This window comes from Mobula birostris, chromosome 21 (genome assembly GCF_030028105.1).
Source record: "Mobula birostris isolate sMobBir1 chromosome 21, sMobBir1.hap1, whole genome shotgun sequence".
Taxonomy (NCBI): Eukaryota; Metazoa; Chordata; class Chondrichthyes; order Myliobatiformes; family Myliobatidae; genus Mobula; species Mobula birostris.
The window spans coordinates 16,368,151-16,390,006 of record NC_092390.1 but is presented as its reverse complement, the minus strand read 5'-3'; the positions used below and the strand labels follow the sequence as shown (position 1 = coordinate 16,390,006).

Here is a 21,856-nt window from a genome sequence, read left to right as displayed (position 1 = left end):
AGGGTGCTTTAGACGACTGTATCCTCCAAATCTTCATTTTTATTCAAGATGATTGTCAATGCCTTCATAATTCTTAACTTGTTGAAGTAGTGAAATCAGGCAGAGGCTAAAGAGCAAAACTCCAGAGAACTGAGAAACAGGTGGTTGCAGGAAACGGTGCAGCAGCTACGGGATTGCTTCGAGTCACTGGACTGGGCCGTGGTCAGTGGAACTGAATGAACATACCACGGTTGTCACGGATTTTAGTAAAACAGTTTAGACAAGCGTATCCTCACATTGAGGACACGCTCCTCTTCTCCGGTTAGAAACCCTAGATAAACCATGAGATCTGTAATCTGCTCAGAGCCAGTCAGAGGCATTAAAGTCTGGTGACCAAGAAAGTTTCAAGAGATCCAGGTACAATCTCCAGAAAGCCATCTCTTGGGCAAAGTGACAATTCCAGACTAAACTTGAATCAAAGAAGGATGCTCTACAGCTGTGACAGGGCTTGAATGCTATCACAGCTCATAAAATAAAATCAACTGACATAGGCAACAACAGGGTTTCACTTCCAGATGAGCGCAATGCCTTCTATGCTCTCATTGACCATAGAAGGCATTGAGGAACCATCACAAGCTTCTACAGCGCCTGGTGATCCTATGACTTCAGTCTCGGAGGCTGACATGCAACCATTCTTCAGGAGGGTGAACCCACAAACAGCAGCCGGCCCAGACCAAGTACCTGGCCAAAACCTGTGCTGATCAACTGACTACAGTGTTCACTGGGATCTTTATCCTTTTGTTTCAGCAGTCTGAGGTACCCACCTGCTTCAAGCAAGCTTCGAATATATTGGTGCCGAAGAAGGGCGTGGTAACTTACCTCAATGACTGTCGTCCAGTAGTACTTACATCCATAGTCTTGAAGTGTTTTGGGAGGCTGGTGATGAAACACATCAACTCCTGCCTGAGAAACGGCTTAGATCCACTCCAAATTGTCTACCAGAGCAACAGATTCACATCAGGTTCTTTCTCATTCACTCCTCATTTAACCCTGGAACATCTGGACAGCAAAGATGCATACATCAGGATGCTCTTTACTGACTACAGCTCAGCATTCAATACATCATCCCTGCAAAGATAATCCATAAGCTTCAAGACTTCAGTCTCATTAACCCCTGTGCAATTGGATCCTCGATTTTCTCTCTGCTGACCCCAGTCGGTTCAGATTGGCAGCAACATCTCCTCTACGATCTCCAACAGCACAGGTGCACCTCAAGGCTGTGTGCTTCGCATCCTGCTCTACTTGTTTTACACTTTTTGCTGTGAGTCTAACCACAGCTCCAATGCCATATTTAAGTTTGCTGATGACACCACTGTCACAGATCGAATCAAAGGTGGTGATGAATCAGCATATAGGAGGGAGATTGAAAATGTTGCTGAGCGGTGCCATGACAACAACCTCTTAATCAATGTCAGCAAGACCAAGGAGCTGATTATTCACATCAGGAGAAGGAAACCAGAAGTCCACAAACCAGTCCTCATCAGAGGATCAGAGATGAAGAGGGTCAGCAACTTAAATTTCTAGCTGTTATTATTTCTGAGGATCTGTCATGGGCCCAGCATGCAAATGCAATTATGAAGAAAGCATAGCAGTGCCTCTACTTCCTTAGGAGTTTGTGAAGATTCAGCATGACATCTAAACCTTTAAACTTCTGTAGATGTGTAGTGGAATGTATATTGACTGGCTACATCACAGCCTGGTATGGAAACACCAGTGCCCTTGAACAGAAAGCACCATAAAGCCCTCCCCACCATTGAGCACATCTACATGAAACACTGTCACACAAAAGCAGCATCCATCATCGGGCACCGCCCAGCGCATGCTCTCTTCTCACTGGTACTATCAGGAAAAATGTACAGGACTTCAGATCTCACACCACCGGGTTCAGGAACAATTATTACCCCTCAACTGTCAGGCTCTTGAACCAAAGGGGATAACCACTCAACTTCACTTGCTCCATTGCTGAAATGTTCCTAATGGACCCACTTTCAAGGACTCTTCATCTCATGTTCTTGATATTTATAGCTTATTTCTTTTTTGTTTCTTTCTTTTTAAAACACTGAAGTTGGTGTGATTTTTTTCATTGATTCTGTAATTGTTATTATTTTTTGGATTTATTGAGTGCCTGCAAGAAAATGAATCAGGATTGCATGTACTTTAAACTTTGAAATTATTTCATTTTCACTCCTGGCCATTGCTGACATCACCAAGCCTGAATGCTTGAAACCCCGGTGAGCAAATCAATTCTGAATTGTCTTACTGCTTATTTCTCACCAACTGTCAGTGACAAAAATCACCACTTTTTGAACACAAACACGCATAACTGATGCTATTTAATAACTGAGAACACTAAGCACAGCACAGTGTCTAACGGCCACTTAAGTGCACCCGACTAGCGCCTGTGAGAAACAGTTCAGTAACAGTCTCCTGCCCCAATCCCAAATAAACAAAAGGAATCCCAGCTATTTTCTTGATTTTGTTTTTGTTCTTTAAGAGATGTCCCAAATAAATGACTGCCCCAAATAACCGATGGCTCAATTAACATGAATCTATTGTATATACTTCCCTTATGTAGGAGGATTGAAGCTAATCATGGCTCCAGCAGAGATCAGCAAACTCATTAGTTGATAAATATAAAACCCAGGACCTACCCTTGCCTGAAGTGAAGTAAGAGTCACATAATGAAGTGTGGACTATCTGGGAAATAAATAAACCTTAAGTAAAAGTTGTAAGTTTTGTTTTGGGATGAGCAAGTGCTCCATTAGTTCTTTAGAGGTTCTGTTGCTGTTATAACCCAGAAATGTAAAGCTGACATAATGCAGACTGCAGTCTGACCTCGAAGCTGCCAGAATGTGTAGATACAGAGTGATTTGAGTCTCAGTCTTTTGGATAATAAAGCAGTACAGTGACAGCATGGGCATTACTGGGCCTTGAGATTAAAATTTAACACTTTGAGGACTGGCCCAGAATGAAATTACCTCCATTTTTTCTCTGGGTATGTAGCTCCAAAAGTCATAGGAGGAGGATTAGGTCATTCAGCCCATTGAGTCTGCTCTGCCATATGATCATGGCTGATTTGTTATCCCTTTTCAACCCCATTCTCCTGCCTTCTCCTCATACCCTTTTGACACAAGTTCTAATCAAAAATGTGTTAACTTCCACTTTAAATGTACCCAATGACTTGGGCTCTGAAGCCATCTGTGGCAACAGATTCACTACCCTCTGGCTAAACAAATTCCTCATCTCTGTTCTAAAGGAGGTATCCTTTTATTCCATTACCCCGGTTATAATTGTGTATTTATGTAAAAAAAAAAAAGGTTTAGATCAATTGAATAGCATTGACATTTTCCCCCAGGCAGAAATGCCTGATATGGTGGGGAATAATTTTAAGGTGATTTGAGGAAAGTATGGCGAAATGTCAAAAGTAAGTTCTTTACAGAGTGGTGGGTGCATGGAATTGCCAGAAGAGGTGGTAGAGGCAGATACATACATTAGGGACATTTAAGGGACTCTTGGATAGACAACTGAATGAGAGAAAAATGAAGGGCTATGTAGGAGAAAAGGGGTAGATTGATCTTGGAGTAAGTTAAAAGGTCAGCAGACTTTGAGGGCCAAAGAGCCTGTACTGTAGTGTTCTATCTTCTCTTTCCAGTGAGGGGAGGGGGATTGTTGGGAACAAGTACATTATAAACCTAATGTTCATGGCAGGGAGAGTTTTCTTCCTTCTACAGTCTGCGTGAGATGATGGGGCTATCGGGACTTGAGACTTTTTTTTTACCGTACCCATGGTCTGTTCTTTATCAAATTACGGTATTGCTTTGCACTGTTGTAACTATATGTTATAATTATGTTGTTTTTATCAGTTTTTTTAGTCTTGGTCTGTCTTGTGTTTCTGTGATATCATAGTGGAGGAACATTGTATTATTTCTTAATGCATGCATTACTAAATGACAATAAAAGAGGACTGCGTGTCCTCATAATCTAATCTAATCTAATGTTTGAAGCTAAGAATTGGCTACTGACTCATTCTCAGTGGCTCTTTCCAACTCATTAGCCAACTCTGCTAACTCCCATGTGATTCAGCAGTGAGAGGACCACCTTACATAATCAAAATACGTCTGGTGTCAGTATGTTTCAACCAAACAGGATAGTTGTGGTGTTCCGATTAAGGAACATTGATTGTAGCGAATGCTGTGTAAATACTGCTCTCACACAATCATTGGTTGCCAAGAGATGAGATCATACACTAGCATAAAATTATAAAGAAAGCATATTTGTCAATTTTCAACTTTATTAAACGGTTAGCAGGAAAAGAAAAGAAAGAGAAAAGGGCCCATTACAGTTAAACCAGTCCAATGTGCACATAAATGTGGACCTCATTTCTGAAGTAGTTGGGTATATTGCTGTACTTGCACACTGAACAGTACAGTATACTGTACAGTATACTCTTGCAGGCACACACTCATCCACACAAGTTTTAATGAAGCCAGTGAGAGTTGTGGTGTACTCATTCAGATTCGAAGATGAATCCTTGAGTACAGAACAGTCCAGTCCATCGACTCAAAGCAGTCCTGTAAGTGCTCCTGCGCCTCCCTTGTCCGTACCTTCTTGGTCCTCACTACTGGTGCTGTAGTGTTCAGTCTCTGCCTATACTCAGGGAGTAGAAGTACAGCCGGTGATCAGACTTCCCAAAGTGTGTGTGTGGGATAGCACGGTAAGCACTCTTGATAGTAGTATAACAGTGGTCCAGTGTGTTGGCTCCTCTTGTTTCACAAGGTGATATATTGATGATAATTATTGAGAGACTTTTTCAAGCTGACCTGGTTAAAATCCCCCAAAATGATGGGGAAGGCTCCAGACCTTTTCAAGCCTGTTGATTTCATAGCTCAGTTCATCTAGAGCCTGTTTGATACTGGCCTGAGGTGGGATGTACAATGTGACCAAGATGATGAAAACTCCTGCAGCAGATAAAATGGATGACACTTGATCCCACTCCCTGTCCTCTTCCCACAACTTTACAAGTACTTATCCACATTTCCTTTGAACACTACAATTAATTCTGTCTCCACAATTAACCCTGGCATTGCATTCCAAACCTAAGCCAAGATGCTGTGTAAAATAATTTTTCTTTCTGTAATTCTTGGTTCTTTTGGCAATCACCTGATTCTTGACCTTTCCTCTAGTGGGAACAGTTTCTCACTATTTAACTGTCTATATCCTTAATAATTTTGAATATCTGTATTAGATTTCTTCTCGATCTCCTCCTTTCCAAGAACAACACCAGCTTTAGTCTATCCACATAACTAAAATTCCACATTCCTGGAATTATCCTATTTTTTTCTTCTGTAGTCTCACCAAAGCATTGAAACCTCATCTAAATCATGGTATCTAAAATTAGATGCAAAGCTCCGTTTCAGGCCAAACTAGTGTTTCTTAAAAGGTCATCATGGCTTTTTTTTTCTCAAGTTAGAGCTGTAGAGTCGTACAACATGAAAAAGGGTTTTTAGGCCCAGCACATCCATGTTGATAAGTGGGCACCAATCCAGCAGTACTTGGCCCATTCTGTAATTGGGTAATTCAAGTGCTTGTCTAGATATATTTTAAAAGCTGCACATGAATCTGTTTTCAGTACAGAATTACAGGTTGTCATAACTCTCTGGGTGGAAAAATGTCCTCTCTCAGCTTCTCTTGCACCTTACTTTGAATTTATGCCCTTTGGTATTATTCAATAATGAAAACATAGAACGTATCACATTACAGCACAGTATAGGCCCTTTGGCCCATGATGTTGTGATTACCTATTAACCTACTCTTGAGAACAAACTAACCCTTCCTTCCCACAGTCTTCCATTTATCTTTGAAAGGAGAAAGATTCTTGCAGTCTAACCCTCATAATTTTGTATACCTCAATCATGTCCCCTCCTGATTTCCTCCACTTTGGGTAAAACAGACCTAGCCTTTCCAGTTCTCATTACTTCAATTATCTTCAGCATTGAAGTTATAAGAGACTAGTAAATCTCCTCTGCATCCTTTTCAATGCAATCATTTTTTTTTTGTCTATATGTAGTGATCAGAACTGTATACAGGACCAGTCTTACCATGGTGTTATAAAGTTCGAGCATAACTACTCTGCTTTTGTATTCAGTGTTCTGTCTAATGTGCTTAAGGCGGCATGTCTTATATGCCTCTTAAATTTCGTTATCTCCTGCGTTATGGCATCAAGAAACTTTGGATTTGCGTCCCTCTATTCCTCAATATTTCCTCGGACCTTGCCATGTATGTCCTAGTTTCATTAGTATTCCCAAAGTGCATCACATTCAGATTCCTTCTTGTATCAGTGCACGTCAAAACACACAGTGAAATGCATCTTTTGCATTAACAACTTACACACCCGAGGATGTGCTGGGAGCAACCTGCCAGTGTCGCCACACATTAGTTTTAAGGTTAAGATTTTTAGTACTTCCCTTTGCCGTTTTAATTTGAAGTTTTCAGGTTTTAAGAGAGGGGAAATTTTTAAAGTAGATTTGAGAAGCAAGTTTTCCACATAAGAGGTTGCATATATGGAATGGGATACCAGAGGTAGTAGTAGAGGAAAGTATAATTACAATATTTAGAAGGTATTTGGATGGGTAATTGGAATGGAAAGATTGAGAGGGATATGGGCCAAAAACAGGAAAATGGATATAGTTTAGATAGGCATCATGGTGGTGTGGACAAGGTGGGTCGAGGGGCCTGTTTCAGCACTGCATAACTACGACTACATGCAGTCCTCCAGTCCTCTGGTAACTTACTCGCGGCCAGCAAAGATGTTACATCTGAGCCAGGGCCGCAGCAGTCTTTTTGGTTATGTTCCATAGCAGACTGAGTTAAATCCCATCTGGCCCTGGGAATTTATCCACCTTTAAGCCCATTAAGATATCAAGTACCTCCTCTTTATGGAAACTTGCATCAACTTTCATGTTCCCTTTTGTGGACTTCTCCACGTACAAAGTCTGTTTCTTTATGAAGGTATTCATTCAGTACCTCTCCTATACCTTCTTGCACATGTCGCCTCTTTGTCCCTAACAGCCCCAGCTCCTTCCCTGTTTTTTCTTATGTCCTTAATATACATAGAAATCATCTTTTAATTTACCTTAATCCTGTCTGATATTTTGTGGTTATTTTGTGATTTTTTTTTTGCCTTAGTAATTTACTTTTAAGCATGCACTTTTTATGCTCTTGACGGGCTCCGACTTTAGGTTTTTATACCCTGAGATCCAGGGTCCCTATACTGGTAACTCTCAAAACTCTATATCGTCCAAAGCACCTTTTTCCCTATCCTCGCCTACATTTTGTGGGCAAACTTCAAAAGCTCAATGTAAATTTATAGTTGAAGTACATATACTGTATGCCATCACGGACGATCCAGAGCCCAACTACAAAAGGAGGAGGGTTGGACATGGAAGCAGCCCAATCTCCTAAAACCCAGTGCTACAGAAACACCAACAGAAGCTCCAACCACCTCGTCCCTGGCAGAGGATGAGCTACATATGGGGACAACGTGAAAGACTGGTCCAGGGCAGGATTCTGGCAAGTTGCTTTAGGTGACCTGTGCCCCATTAGGGGTGATGTGCTTAAGAAGCAGATATACTGTAAATGCCACAATATACTACCCTGAGATTCATTTTCTCATGGAGAAACACAGTAGAATCAATGGATCTCTCAAAGCTCTCATTATTTCCATGTTGTGTGTTGTTTTGTATATCTTGCTGTTTGTTAACTGCTCTGCATCTCCATTTCATTATCTCTTCCTTTTTAATTGTGTATTTTTCTCAGTGGGTCTTTGTGTTCCTCCTTGAGTTTTGCATTTGGGTGTCTCCCTCTGCCTCCTACCTGCTTCTGCATGTGTGTGTGTGTGTGTGTGTGTGTGTGTGTATATATATATATGTATTATGCAGTCTATTGCTCCCTTTCATTCTCAAAAGGAGGGAATGTTTCTGGGAAACAGCCTCCTGAATGCGGGTGTTCCATGTCTGAACTACAGCTTTTAAAATTGGGTGAGTGGATTTGACTGAGGAATGCCTTGAACATTAGGTGAATGATCTGAAATGTAAAGCAGAAAAGAGGAATCCTTTTAAAAAGACATACATTTTTTAAATTCTTGAGAGTTAACACATCTCTTCAACTCATACAGATTTGGTCACTGTGTTCGAACCGCCTGGGAGAATGCTTGCACACGATAAGGACTGAAGATCGAGTTTGGTCAATCGCCATTAACCCTACGCTGAGGTACTCTTGAGGTTCTCCTTTACTTTACGTTCAGTCCAGTTGTGGCAGGCATATTGATTCTAGAATAAATAATAGTTTTTGTAATGATATCTTACATATCATAGCTTATGAAAATTCATGTGTTCTGTTGTCATTTGAAGAAAGGTATCTTCTGGAGTTTAGACAAATCAGAAGTAACTAAATTGAAATATGTAAGATCCAGAGGGCTGGCAAGGTGGATATAAGGTGGTTTTCAAGAACAGTGAATTTGGGTTCACTGTTTAAAAGTAGGTAAAATTCGTCCAGTGTCTTTGAATACTTAAGCAGAATTAGATGGATATAGATAAGCAATGGAGTGGAATGGAACCGGATTAAAGGGAATGTGGAGTTGAGGTTACAATTATATTGGCTATAAACTTAAATGGTGGAGCAGACTTGAGGGGCCAAGTGGTCTACTTCTGCTCCTCGTCTGTATGTTCCCTCTTCCTGGCTGCCCATTTTGACTTCGTTATTGTTAGGTTTCTGACAACACTTTACTGGATCTATTTTAGCTCATTTTAAGCTTTCCCCCATGTGAACTAATTACACAGATTTCTTACACCATCTGCAAAGGTTCTCACAAATCACTCGAGTTGCCTTCAGAAAAATTTTTTTGAGTGCAAATTTTTCCCTTAATCAAAATGTTGAATTTTATTCAAAGCAATATATATGGAATTTTGAACATTTCAGTGCAATCACACTTAAAGATTAATGTAGGAAGGAGAAAGAGTCACTATTGGTGGAAGGGAGTAAATACATCATGATGATCACAGAGCTAAATTGTATTATTAAGCCAAACCCTGGGATTTACAGTAAATAGCAAAAATAAGATTTGGAGTTTGATTTCAAAATAGAACGGCATTATCTGTACACACTGTACTCCATTCTGCCACCCTATTAAACCTTAACATAATACTTTGCCATCATTCTCTGCTTGAAACAGTGCGAGAGATTAACTAGCTGTTAACCTTGCTATTTAGCCACCTAGCTTCTCCTTCCTTTTATTGAAACAATGAACATTGTCCTGAAGGCATTTTGAAAGCAGGGAAATCATAGAATCTGATAATATGAAGAAGCGGAATGAGTATCGTAACACCGCAAATGGTTACTCAGGCCTCCTTCTGATGCCACCCTATTTGTATATTCTATTTAGAAGCTGTCATTAAACAGGAAAACGCACGCACATGCGCGCACACATGAAAGGACAGACGCGCGCACACGATTATAGCGATATAGCAATTCATAACATAGAAAAATCTATTTTCAGCAAAATCTGTAAACTCACCTTATCCGGTTATCACTCTTCCTACAAAAAGAATGTTTCTCCTTCTGTATTCTCGTGCAACCCACTGTAATTTGAACACCTGCATTAAAATTCCCTTTAATCTTTGCTCTGGGAACCTCAGCTTCACTTACCAACCCATGACTCGAGAGCTGTTTTGGTAAATCTCTTCTGCGCTGTCTCTCGAAGGGCAGTGGGAACACAGTCAGTAACAGTGCGTGTGGAGTTACTGAGCCTAAATGTGAGAGCTGGATTAAGATTAAGGCAGTAATGGCTAAATGGGATGAGCCACTGAGTTAAGTTACAAATCTGGTCATCTTTCCCTTGTATTAAAGATTAGCTTTATTTGTCACACGTGCATTGAAACATACAGCAAACTACATCATTTGTGTCAGATCAAATTGGCGAGGATGTGCTGGGGGCAGCCTGTACATGTCACTACGCCTTCGATACCAATGTGGCATGCCCACAACTTGCAAACCTTAACTGTACATCTTTAGAATGTGGGAGGAAACCGGAGCATCCAGACGAAACCTACGTTGTCGCAGGGAGAACGTATAAATTCCTTGCATACAGTAATAAGAACCAAAGCTGATCTTACAGCAGGCTCTGTAATAGCGTTATGTTAACTGCTATACTACCCTAGTTAGGTGGAATGCTGTGGTGGATCCTTGTTGCTTGGGAGCTGGAAGGTTGCCTGCTTCTGATGTGAAACAAGACACGCAGGGAAGTTAGGTAATATCTGTGGAAATAGAAATAGACTTCAAAACATTCTGTGTGTGTGTGTGTGTGTGTGTGTGTGTGTGTGTGTGTGTGTGTGAGAGAGAGAGAGAGAGGGAGTGTGTGTGTGTGTGTGTGTGTGTGTGTTACACCGTTCCTGCTTTCTCTCTGTATCCTTCCATCTCTTAGCCATTAGAACTATAATCTATTCCTCGGCAAAAAAAAGGTCTAGCATTCTTGGGAAGCATTATGCAGTCAGTGAAAAACACAGGGTTTTAAACTCTTATTGCAGTTCTGTAAAACTCTGGTTAGTTCTGGTTAGTGCTCAGTTCTGGTCACCTCATTTATAGGAAGGATGTGGAAGCTTGGTTCAGAGGGTACAAAAAAGATTTAACAGGATGCTGCCTGGATTAGAGAGCATGTTTTATGAGGTTTGAGTGAGCTAGGACTTTTCTTTTGGGTGCTAAGGGTAAGAGACAGCTTGATAGAGGTATAAAAGATGATGAGAGGCATTGATAGACTTTTTCCTAGGGTGGAAATGGCTGATGCGAATGGGCATAATTTTAAGGTCATTGGAAGTAAGTTTAGTGTGGGATATCAGGGGTAAGTTTTGTTTTACTCAGAGTGGTGGGTGTATGGTAAATGCTGCCAGGGGTGGTGGAGGAGGCAGGTACACTTAAGACTCTCAGATAGACATACGGATGATGGAAAACTGGAAGACTATCTAGGAGAGAAGCGTTAGATTAATCTTAGAATAGGTTAAAGGATCAGCACAACATCATGGGTTGAAGGGCCTGAGCTGCACTGTTGTATGTTTTAAAACCTCTTCCTGCTTGTCCAGCCTCTTGACCCCAGTGGATGGTGAGGACTATGGTTTTTTGGTGTGGTGCACCTCTGCTGTTTATATTTACTTTTGCCTTTATATTTTTCTCCCTTTTGCTGTTCAATATTTAATTTGATTTCGTTATGGTTGTGGTTTTTGTGGATGTGCTGTGTTTTTTTGTTTGTTTTTTTTTAAATTTTTTTATTACAATTGGCTAATCTGTTCTGATGGTAGTTAGGAGTTTGTATGAGGATTTTACCACTTAAATTCACTTACCACTAACTGCACTCCATTTTCACGAGATTAAATTTCTCATCTAAAATGATATTTCAGTGTGGCATTGCACAATGCTGTGTTGTTAGATTAGCGCAGTACATTTAAAACAAGATTTTATCACTTCATTGGATTTTTAAGACCTATGGCAATCTTCCACTCTTAAACATCTGACTCTTGTATTAATGCTGTTTGTAGGGTTGGTTTTGCATTTGGTTGTGTAGCACTCATCAGTGTATGTCAAAGCATTTCATCCTCTTAAAAAGTGCTATGAGATGTTTGCAAGAGGCAAGAATTAATGAAAGACTTTAAAGAGGTTTCTGAGCTATAGTGGATACTTTATGGGTTCAAGGTGGCATCTGAATCACAGGCCAGCTGAGGAATGTTGTGAGTACTAACAGACGGCCACAAGCCATCAGTGCGTAGAAGTGAAGCCAGGAAGTGGTAGTAGATGGCTGCCTCTCTAGCTAGTGGAATGCCGCAGGGACTGGGGCTGGTTCCGTTGTTGTTTGTCATCTGTATCAATGATCTGGATGATAATGTGGTAAACTGGATCAGCATATTTGTGGATGACACTAAGATACTTCTGGTTCAAGACTCTTGAACCAGTGGAAATAACTTCACTCAACATCACTTGCTCATCACTGAACTGAGCCCACAACCTATGGACTCGCTTTGAAGGACTCTTCATCTCCACATTCTTGATGTTTATTGTTTATTTATTTGTTATTCTTATGTTTTTGTATTTGCACAGTCTGTTGTCTTTTGCACATTGGTTGTTTGTCCGTCCTTGTTGTGTGCAGTTTGTTCATTGACTCTATTGTGTTTGTTTTCGTTTACTATGAATGGCCGCAAGAAAATGAATCTCAGGGTAATATACGCCACGGTAGCATAGTGGTTAGCGTGACACTATTACAGCTCTGGGCATCGGAGTTCAGTGTTCAATTCGGACTGCATCTGTAATGAGTCTGTACTTCCTTCCTCTGGGATGCATGGGTTTTCTCCAAGTCCTCCTGTTTCCTCCCACAGTCCAAAGATGTACTGGTTAGTAGGTTAATTGGTCATTGTAAATTGGCCCATGATCAGGCTAGGGTTAAATTGGAAGTTCCAGAGCAATGTGGCTCAAAGAACAGGAATGGCCTGTTCTGCGCTGTATTACTAATAAAATAAATATGTTGATAAATATGTATTTTGATCATAGTCACTTTGAACTTTGAAGATTGGGGTGTAGTGGACTGCAAGAAGGGCTATTAAAGCTTGCAATGGGATCTGGACCAGCTGGAAAAATGGGCTGGTGTGGATAATGCATCAAAGTAATTCATCTCTTCTCACCGTCGGCTCAGTTTGATTTGCTTATGTGCTACTATCACTTCCTGGCATTATTTTGGACTTTAAGCATCATAAAAAGAGTTTATCCTGACCCTTGTCTGAACTATGCATGCTGTTGTGCTATGTCTAAGGCTACAAAGCAAGTTAGTACAGAATAAAAATTTTATACTACCTTATGTTCATTGAAATTCTGCCTGAGGTGAAGATTACAAAACACTTTGAGAGATGCTTTGGATACACCATCTTTATAATAACTAATTTCTTCAAACCACCTACTGAATTTATTTTTATCAGTCTGTACGGTATAATAGAGATTGTTAAATAATTTTACTTGGTGGAGACATGCCCTCGTTGACCGCTACTGATGTGATCCTTTGTTCTGCAGCTTTCTAATGAACAGTGGGCAAAAGCAGGATGACACACGTACTCGATCAGCCGTGTGTAAGGAGTCTCCCAACTGGGATCTGTGTGCTAAGATAACATTGCATGCTTGATAGCAGTAAACGTGGGCTTCCCCAGCACACTGCTCTGACCACCTGCAATGCTGCCTTGTGCAGCCGTAATCCACTGTTTTTGTAGTCTCCTCCTGAGAAGTTCAACCCCAGCCTTTGTGGAGATGTGTGTGTGTCTTTCCCTGCCTTTTGAAGGAGGCCTCATTTTATTGTTTTTTTTAAGTTGGAGTGGCCAGGGTGATCTTCAATACCTGTGAAGCTGGCTGATCTCTAGCTCAGCTCTGTATTTTTCTTATTCATTTTGCCCACCACCACCATACAGTGTCTAAAAGGTATACCATCTGAGTCAGAATTTCACCAGCACGTGTCGTGAAATTTGTTAACGTAGCAGCAGCAGTACAATGTGATATATGATAAATATAGAATAAATATATGAATAAATGTATATTAACTAGTTAAATTTAGAAATGTTAGTGCATAAACAAATATTTTTTAAAAGTTGAGGTAGTGTTCACAGATTTAATGTCCATTGAAAAATTTGATAGCAGAGAGAAAAGAAGCTGTTCCTGAATTGCTGATTGTGTGCCTTCAGGTTTCTGTACCTCCTTTCTGGCGGTAACAATGAGAAGAAGGCATATCCTGGGTGATTGGGGTCCTTAATAATAGATGCTGTCTTTCTGAGGCACTGCTCTTTGAAGACGTCTTGGATACTACGGAGGCTAGTACCCATGATGGAGCTGACTAATTTTACAATTTTCGGTAGCTTTCAATAGCACCCCTCCCCCACCGCATAACAGACAGTGATACAGCCTATGCTCTCCACTGTGCATCTGTAGAAGTTTTCAAGTGTTTTGGGCGAAGTACCAAATCTCCTCAAACTCCTAATGAAGTATAGCCACCATCTTGCCGCCTTTATAGCTGCATCAATATGTTGGGATGAGGTGAGGTCCTCAGAGATATTGACACCCAGGAACTTGAAATTGCTACTCTCCACTTCTGAACCCTCTGAACCCTCTGTGAGGATTGGTTCATGTTCCCTCGTCTTACCCTTCCTGAAGTCCACAATCAGCTCCTTGGTCTTACTGACGTTGAGTGTAAGGTTGTTGCTGTGACACCACTCAACTAGCTGGTATATCTCACTCCTGTACATCCTGTCATCTCCACCTGAGATTCTGCCAACAATGGTTGTATCATCAGCAAATTTATAGGTGGCATTTGAGCTGTGTCTAGCCACACAGTCATGGGTATAGAGAGAGTAGAGCAGTAGGCTAAGCACACATCCCTGAGGTGCGCCAGTGTTGATCCTCAGGGAGGAGGAGATGTTATCACCAATCTGCACCACTCTTGTGGTCTTCCAGTTAGGAAGTCGAGGATCCAATTGCAGAAGGAGGTACAGAGGCCCAGGTTCTGAAACTTTTTGATCAGGACTGTAAGAAAAGATGTTGTTAAACATTGAGCTATAGTCAGTGAACAGTATCCTGACGTGAGTATTTGTATTGTCCAGGAGGTCTAAGGCCGAGTGAACAGCCATTGAGATTGCATCTGCCAGAGACCTATTGTGGCGATAAGCAAATTGCAGTGGGTCCAGGTCCTTGCTAAGGCTGGAGTTGATTCTAGCCATGACCAACCTGTCAAAAGCATTTCATCACTGTAGATGTGAGTGCTACTGGATGATAGTTGTTAAGGTAGCTCACACTACTCTTCTTGGGCACTGATATAACTGTTGCGCTCTTGAAGTAGCTGGGAACTTCCAACCATAGCAGTGAGAGATTGAAAATGTTTGAATCAGATTTAATATTACCAGCATATGCCATGAAATTTATGGCAGCAGTACGATGAAATATGATAAATAACTATAGAGAAAAAACTGAGTTACATTAATTATGTAAATGTCTGTTAAATAGATAAGTTAAAATAAGTAGTGTAAAATAACAGAAGTAAAAAAGTAATGAGGTAGTGTTCATGGGTTCAATGTCCATTTAGAAATTAAATTGCAGAGGGGAAGAAGCTGTTCCTGAATCACAGTGTGTGCCTTCAGGCTTCTGTACCTCCTCCCTGACGGTAACAATGTGAAGAGGGCATCTCCTGGGTGTCTTTGAATACACCCACCAGTTGGTTGGCACAAGTTTTCAGAGTCTTACCGGGTACTCCATTGTGAGGGTTCATCTCCTGAACGACTGATGTCAGCCTCCAAGACAGAGATCACAGGGTCACCGGGTGCAGCAGGGATCCTCACAGCTGTAATTATATTCTTCCTTTCAAAGCGGGCATAAAAGATGTCGAGCTCATGTGGTAGTGAAGCATCACTGCCATTCATGATGCTGGTTTCACTTTGTATGAAGTAAGATGCTCTTGAGCATCTACTGATTACCATAGTTATTTTGACTATACCTCTTCCCACCCTATCTCCTGTTTTAAAAGAAAATTGCTATTCCCTTTTCTCAGTTTCTTCGCCTCTGCCTCATGTGTTCTCAGGATGCAGCTTTCCATTCCAGGCCACCAGAGATCTCCTTGTTTAAAGAATGAGGTTTCCCTTCATCTACTATTGATGCTGCCCTCACCTGCGTCTCCTTAAATTCTCCGTGCATCTGCGCTCACCCCATCTTCCCACAATCACAATAGTGATAGAATTCCTCTTGTCCTTGCCTACCACCCCATCAGCCTCCGCATCCAACAGATTATCCTCCATGACTTCTGCCATCTCCAAAGGGACCCTATCACTAAACATATCTTTACCTCCTCTACCCCCTCCGCTTTCTGCAGCGATCGCTCCCTTCGTGATTCCCTTGTCCATTCATCCCTCCCCACTAGATTCTCTGCAGGCAAGCATTCTAAATGCTACACCTGCCCATAGCCCAACTCCCTCACCTCCATTCAGGGGCCCAGTCCTTCCAGGTGAGGAAACACTCGAGGAAACACTCCACGTGCAAATCTGCTGGGGTCATCTATTGTGTCTGGTGCTCCCAGTGCAGCATCTTCTACATTGGTGAGACCCAATGTACACTGGGGGACCACTTCGTCAATCACTTCCACACCATCTGTCACAAGTGAGACTTCCTAGTGGCCAACCATTTTACTTCCGATTCCCATCACCATCCTGACATGTTGATCGATGGCCTCTTTTTATGCCAAGATGAGGCCACCCTCTGTGGAGGAGCAACACCTTATATTCCATCTGGATACCCTCCAACCAGATGGTATGAATATCGATTTCTCAACCCCCTCCCCCTCTATTCCCTACCTGACCTTTTACTTATTTTCACCTGCCTATTACTTCCCCCAGGTCCCCTCCTCCTTCCCTTTCTCCTATTGTCCCCTCTCCTCTCCTATCAGATTCTTTCTTCTCCAGCCCTTGACCTATCCCACTCACCTGGCTTCAGCTATCACCTTCTAACTAGCCTCTTTCTCCTCCCCTCATCTTTTTAGTTCGGGCATCTCTCTCTTCTCCCCCCCCCCCCCACAATCCAACCCCACCTCTCCAGTCCTGATAGAGTTTCTCGGCTGTAACGTCAACTGTTGACTCTTTTCCTAGATGCACCTGACTTGCTGAGTTCCTCCAGTATTTTGTGTATGTTGCTATGCTCTTGAGCAATTTGTCAAGACATAGGGTCATAATGTTATATAGCATAGAAACAGGCCCTTCAGCCCAAATGGTCCATCCTAACCAATATGCTAATCCAAGCTATCCTCTTTCCCACTTCCGATGAGTCTTTGACCTAAAATATCAACTGTCTTTCCCTTTCCACAGATGCTGTTTGACTGGCTGAGTTCTTCCTCCATTTCTGTTTTCTTAGCAGCCAGTGAATTCTTGATCCAACCATCTAATTTTGTTTATGGTTTGATCTGCCTCTTTATTTCTATTTCACATTTTTCCTAGCACTTGCAAAGAATTGTTTTCTAATGAATACCACATAAAATGTCAGTAGGCACAGGCCCAGTGATGTGGTTTCTTCAGTAACATCTTCTAAATAAATGTTAGTTACCATCCAGAACACAGGTTCCCAAACTTTGTATACCATATAGGAACGTGGTTGATAATGCTTTTCCTCAATGGTTCTTCTATATATATTTTTTTTCCATATATATCAGTATGTATATACTCTGCCCTTTTATTGTATCCCTCTTCCCTCTCTATGTATCCCTCCCTGTTTTGTGTGCTCTCTCTGTCTTTATATCTCACTTTTTACCTCCCTCCATTAGTTTTATCTCTCCCATTGCCTTTGCCCTTCCCCTTCATGTTCTTTTTTTTATTTTTCTCCCTTAGTTAGTCATTGCAAGCACATTTTTTTTACCCTGGTCATACTACTTCCTTTCCTCTTTTTGTTCTTTTCTTCACTCTGGTCATCATTTTGTGCTTTTCAGTCTCTGTCTTTCAGCTTCCTTTCTCTCTACCTTCTGCATTCTGGTGCTGGACATATTATTCCTTCTGCACTTATTTTGTCGAAGTATGTTACCGTTATTTTTCCCTCCTGCCCTTTTTCTGCCATTTACACGAGTGGATGGGATATTTCTGATGTGCACTGCCACCCAGCTGGCTGCTTTGAGTCACTCACCCGTTTTATTAGGTACGGCGCCACTTTATGTCTTTCTGATCTTTCTCTCTCTAGCTCAACTTCTCTCCGCTGCAGAGCCAGTATCAGAAGCGATTAAACAGCTCATTAATTCTTCAATATGATGGTTGATATATTAGAGCAGAACAAAGCCAGATCTGTCAGATAACAGACACCTTTCCACATTACAGTGGTGCCGTGGGTTAATTGAAGTTTTCCCTGGATAATGGTGTCAAGATGTAGGTTAAAAGTATTTTTAAAATGAAAATGCCCATTCTTGTGTGAATATATCCATCAGTTCAATCTTTTAGAAAGGCGGGAATAAGAATATTAGCCATTATTGAGGTGATGACAAAGTGTCTTTACAGGTGTCGTTGGGCACCAGTGACCTTTGGATGGATTTCTGACATGGTTGAAACAGTGAGAATCACTAGCGGTAGCTGAAATACTTGCTTGAGTTCTTCCTGCAGATCCTTTGCTCTTTTGCAAACTGGTGCAATGTATGTGTGTACATGGGCACAGAATCAAGTGCACCTCCGCAGTTCAGTAGTCTGTTAACAATTGCTCTCACCAGCATGAAGCATGGCACTTTGGCAAGGTGCCTAATGGCTGAAGACTTCGCCATCCTTTAGCTCACACTAGTGAAAATGTGCTGCCTGCAGCAACAGAAGATAGACAAATGTTATCGTTTCAGAGGATCTTTCCTGGGTTCAGCACATAAATGCTATTACAAAGAAAAAACAGCAGCACCTCTACTTCCTTAGTTGTTTGCAAAGATTTGGCATGACATCTAAAACTTTGACAGACTTCTATAGATGTGTAGTGAAGAGTATTTTGACTGGTTGTATCAGGCCTGGCATAGAAACACCAATGTCCTTGAACAGAAAATCCTATAGAAAGTAGTGGACGTGGCTCAGTCTATCGTGGGTACAGACCTCCCCACCATTGAGCACATTTACACAGAGCAGTATCGCAAGGAAGCAGTATCCATCATCAGCAACCCCCACCACTAGGCCATGCTTTCTTCTCATTGCTTCCATCAGGAAGAAGATACAGGAGCCTCAGGACCCTCACCACCAGGTTCAGGAACAATTATTACCCCTCAACCATCAGGCTCTCAAACAATTGAGGATAACTTCACTGAACTTCACCAGCCTATCATTGAGCTGTTCCCACAACCTGCGGACTCACTTTCAAGGACTCTTCATCTCATGTTCTTTATATTTATTATTTTTTTTCTTCTTCTTTTTTGTATTTGTGGTTTGTTGTCTTTTGCACATCGATTGTTTCTCTGTCCTGTTTGGCGGGTTCTTCCATTGATTCTATAGTGTTTCTTGGATTTACTATGCATGGCCGCAAGAAAATGGATCTTGGGGTGGTGTGTAGTAGCATATATATATATATATATACTTTGAAAATAAATTTATTTTGAACTTTGAAATGGGAAATCAGCTGGCTATTGGCGGAAATTGTAGATGCCTATTAGAAAGGAGACAGTGATCAGATCTGGGATAGCTGCCGGTCAAAGTTCAAAGTAAATCCATGATCAAAGTATATATCTGTCTCCAAGTACTACCCCGAGATTCATTTTCTTGCAGGCATTCACAGTAGAACAAATAAATACTGTAGAATTGGTGAAAAACTGCACAGAAAGGGCTGACATGCAATCAATGTGCAAAAGAAGACAGACTATGCAAATACAAATAATAATAATGATAACTAAATGAGTAAATAAATAGAATTGAGAACATAAGTAGTAGAATCTTTGAAAGTGAGTCCATAGATTGTGTTCAGTGATCAGTTCAGTGTCGTGATGAGTGAAATTATCTACGCTGGTTGAGGGGTAATACTGTTTCTGAACCAGGTGGAGTAGGACCTATGGCTGCTGTACTTCCTTTCCAATGGTAACAGCAAGAAGAGAGCATTATCTGGATGGTGGAGGTTGCTACTTTCTCACGGCAGCTCTCTTTGTAGATTTACTCGGTGGTGGGGGGAGCTTTTCCTGTGATAAACTGCGCTGTCTCCACCACTTTTTGTAGACTTTTCTGTTCTTGGGCACTAACGTTTCCATATCAGGCCGTGCTATCTTCTTGCTCCAGCTTTCTGTGGAGGAGTTTGGAGATGGACTTGTTGCATGTGGCATTAGAGATGGAGTGGTGGTGGGATAGACCAGTGAGTAAGTAGTGAAGAAATTACTCTGTGGTTACATCCAAGCCTCTTGATGTGTGCTCTTCTAGCATACAGACATTGACGTGTGTGGCTGCTCCTTTAAGAATCGACCGAGTAATACACAAAAGCAAGAGTTCAAAGATAACTTCACAGTGGTGGAAGCTGCGTGCCGCCGAGGAAGCTTTTCAATGGAGACAATGGAGCAGTGACGGGTTAAGAGGGAAATTAGAGGGTTTTGAAGGTTTTGCCAGGGAGGGGGTGAAAGGTTAAAAAATGGCCCTTTGTTCCAGCCCTAATTCTGAGGAACATGCTCTCCAAACAAATCGTACAGGTCGGATGCTTTTGTTACCACTTTTACTGATTGATCTTTTACTAGTTTACTTTTCTGTTTAGTGCATGTCTTTTGAAATTCTATGCAGTCTTGTTATGTAAGGTGTCTGCCTATTGAGCGTGAGTCTGTGAGCAGCAAGGCTGTATAGCCAGCTTCAGGCACCGAGCTGCTAGAGAGTGATTTTGTTTTCCTCTGTCCTCTCCTGCTGAAGTGACTGATGCCTGCTCGGGACACATTCCAGTTAGTTCCCATTTCTCTTAGCCTGATCTACTATGTTCCTGCTCCTCTACTTCATCAGGGTGAGAATTAAATCATTATTCTGTGATCATCATCCTGTACACCTACCACAAACTTACTACCTCTGTTCTTGCCTTCAAAAACCTTTATTGCAGGCTTTCCTCTTCAAAAGTGTACAACTCTGCTAACTATTTTCCTCAGCTTGTTTAGTATTGATTACCTTTCTTTCCCCTGTACAGCAGGTATGCCATTACAGCTCGGGGGCATTGGAGTTCTGAAGTCAGCTCGGGCACTGTCTTTAAGGAGTTTGTACGTTCTCCCCAGTGACTGCATGGGTTTCCTCCGAGTGCTCCAATTTCCTCCCACAGTCCAAAGACGTTACCAGTTCAGAGGTTAATTGGTTATTGTAAATTGTCCTGTGATTAGTCTAGGATTAAATAGCTGGGTTGCTCGGTGGCACGGCTCATTGGGCTGGAAGAGCCTTTTTCATGCTGTATTTCTAAATAAATAAATATGTAACCTTACACGATATTGCCTCCCTTGTTTGAATGTTTTTATTAAGTTGCCTTTCTTGTGTGGCATTTTGTACATTTGTTCTGCCAAAGTCTTTCAGAATTGTAAAAGAGCCTTCTATCTTTCTTCATAATTACAGCTATTTGATCCAGGTATTTTTATAGATCCTTTGCATATAAGTTAGGACCAATTAACCTACCAACTAGTACGTCTTTGGACTGTGTGAGGAAATCAACATCCAGAAGAAAGCCACACAGTCACAGGGAGAACGTACAAACTCCTTACAGACAGTGCCTGAGCTGATCTCAGAACTCCAATGCCCCCGAGCTGTAATTGCACATATGCTGAATGGGGCGGGGGGTGGGGGGTGGAGAAAGGTAATCAATACTAAATGAGCTGAGGAGAATAGTTGGTGGAGTTGTACACCTTTGAAAAGGAAAGCCTGCAATAAAGGTTTGTGAAGGCAAGAACAGAGGTATTAAGTTTGTGGTAGGTGTACAGAAAGATGATCAGAGAGTAATGATTTCATTCTCCTCCTGATGAAGTAGAGGAGCAGGAATACAGCAATATTGCTGTAGATAGTGAGCATGGTTGCCCAAGGGTGTAGAGTGACGTACAGTATATCAGCCAGAAAGTTGGATGGAGTGGTGGAAGATGGAATTTAATTCAGGCATCTGTGAGGTAATGCATTTTGAATAGCCTAATGCTGCCAGGACATGTACCCTGAACAGTAGGGATCTTACAATCATTGGTGTACAGAGGGTACAAGTTCATAGCTCTCTGAAAATGGTAACACAGGTGCCGAGGGTGGTGAAAACATTTCGCTATTTTCTTTCATAGATGAAGGTTTTG

The 21,856-nt window shown here is 41.5% G+C and overlaps 1 protein-coding gene across 1 annotated transcript in view; it reads left to right on the top strand.

Moving 5' to 3' along the window:
* Positions 1–21,856, top strand: part of fbxw4 (F-box and WD repeat domain containing 4) — a 169,717-nt gene that overhangs the window by 53,884 nt on the left and 93,977 nt on the right. Inside the window, exon 5 of the mRNA XM_072239050.1 lies at positions 8,213–8,307. Within this exon, the coding sequence (XP_072095151.1) occupies positions 8,213–8,307 (95 nt within the window). The remainder of the gene's footprint in view (positions 1–8,212; positions 8,308–21,856) is intronic.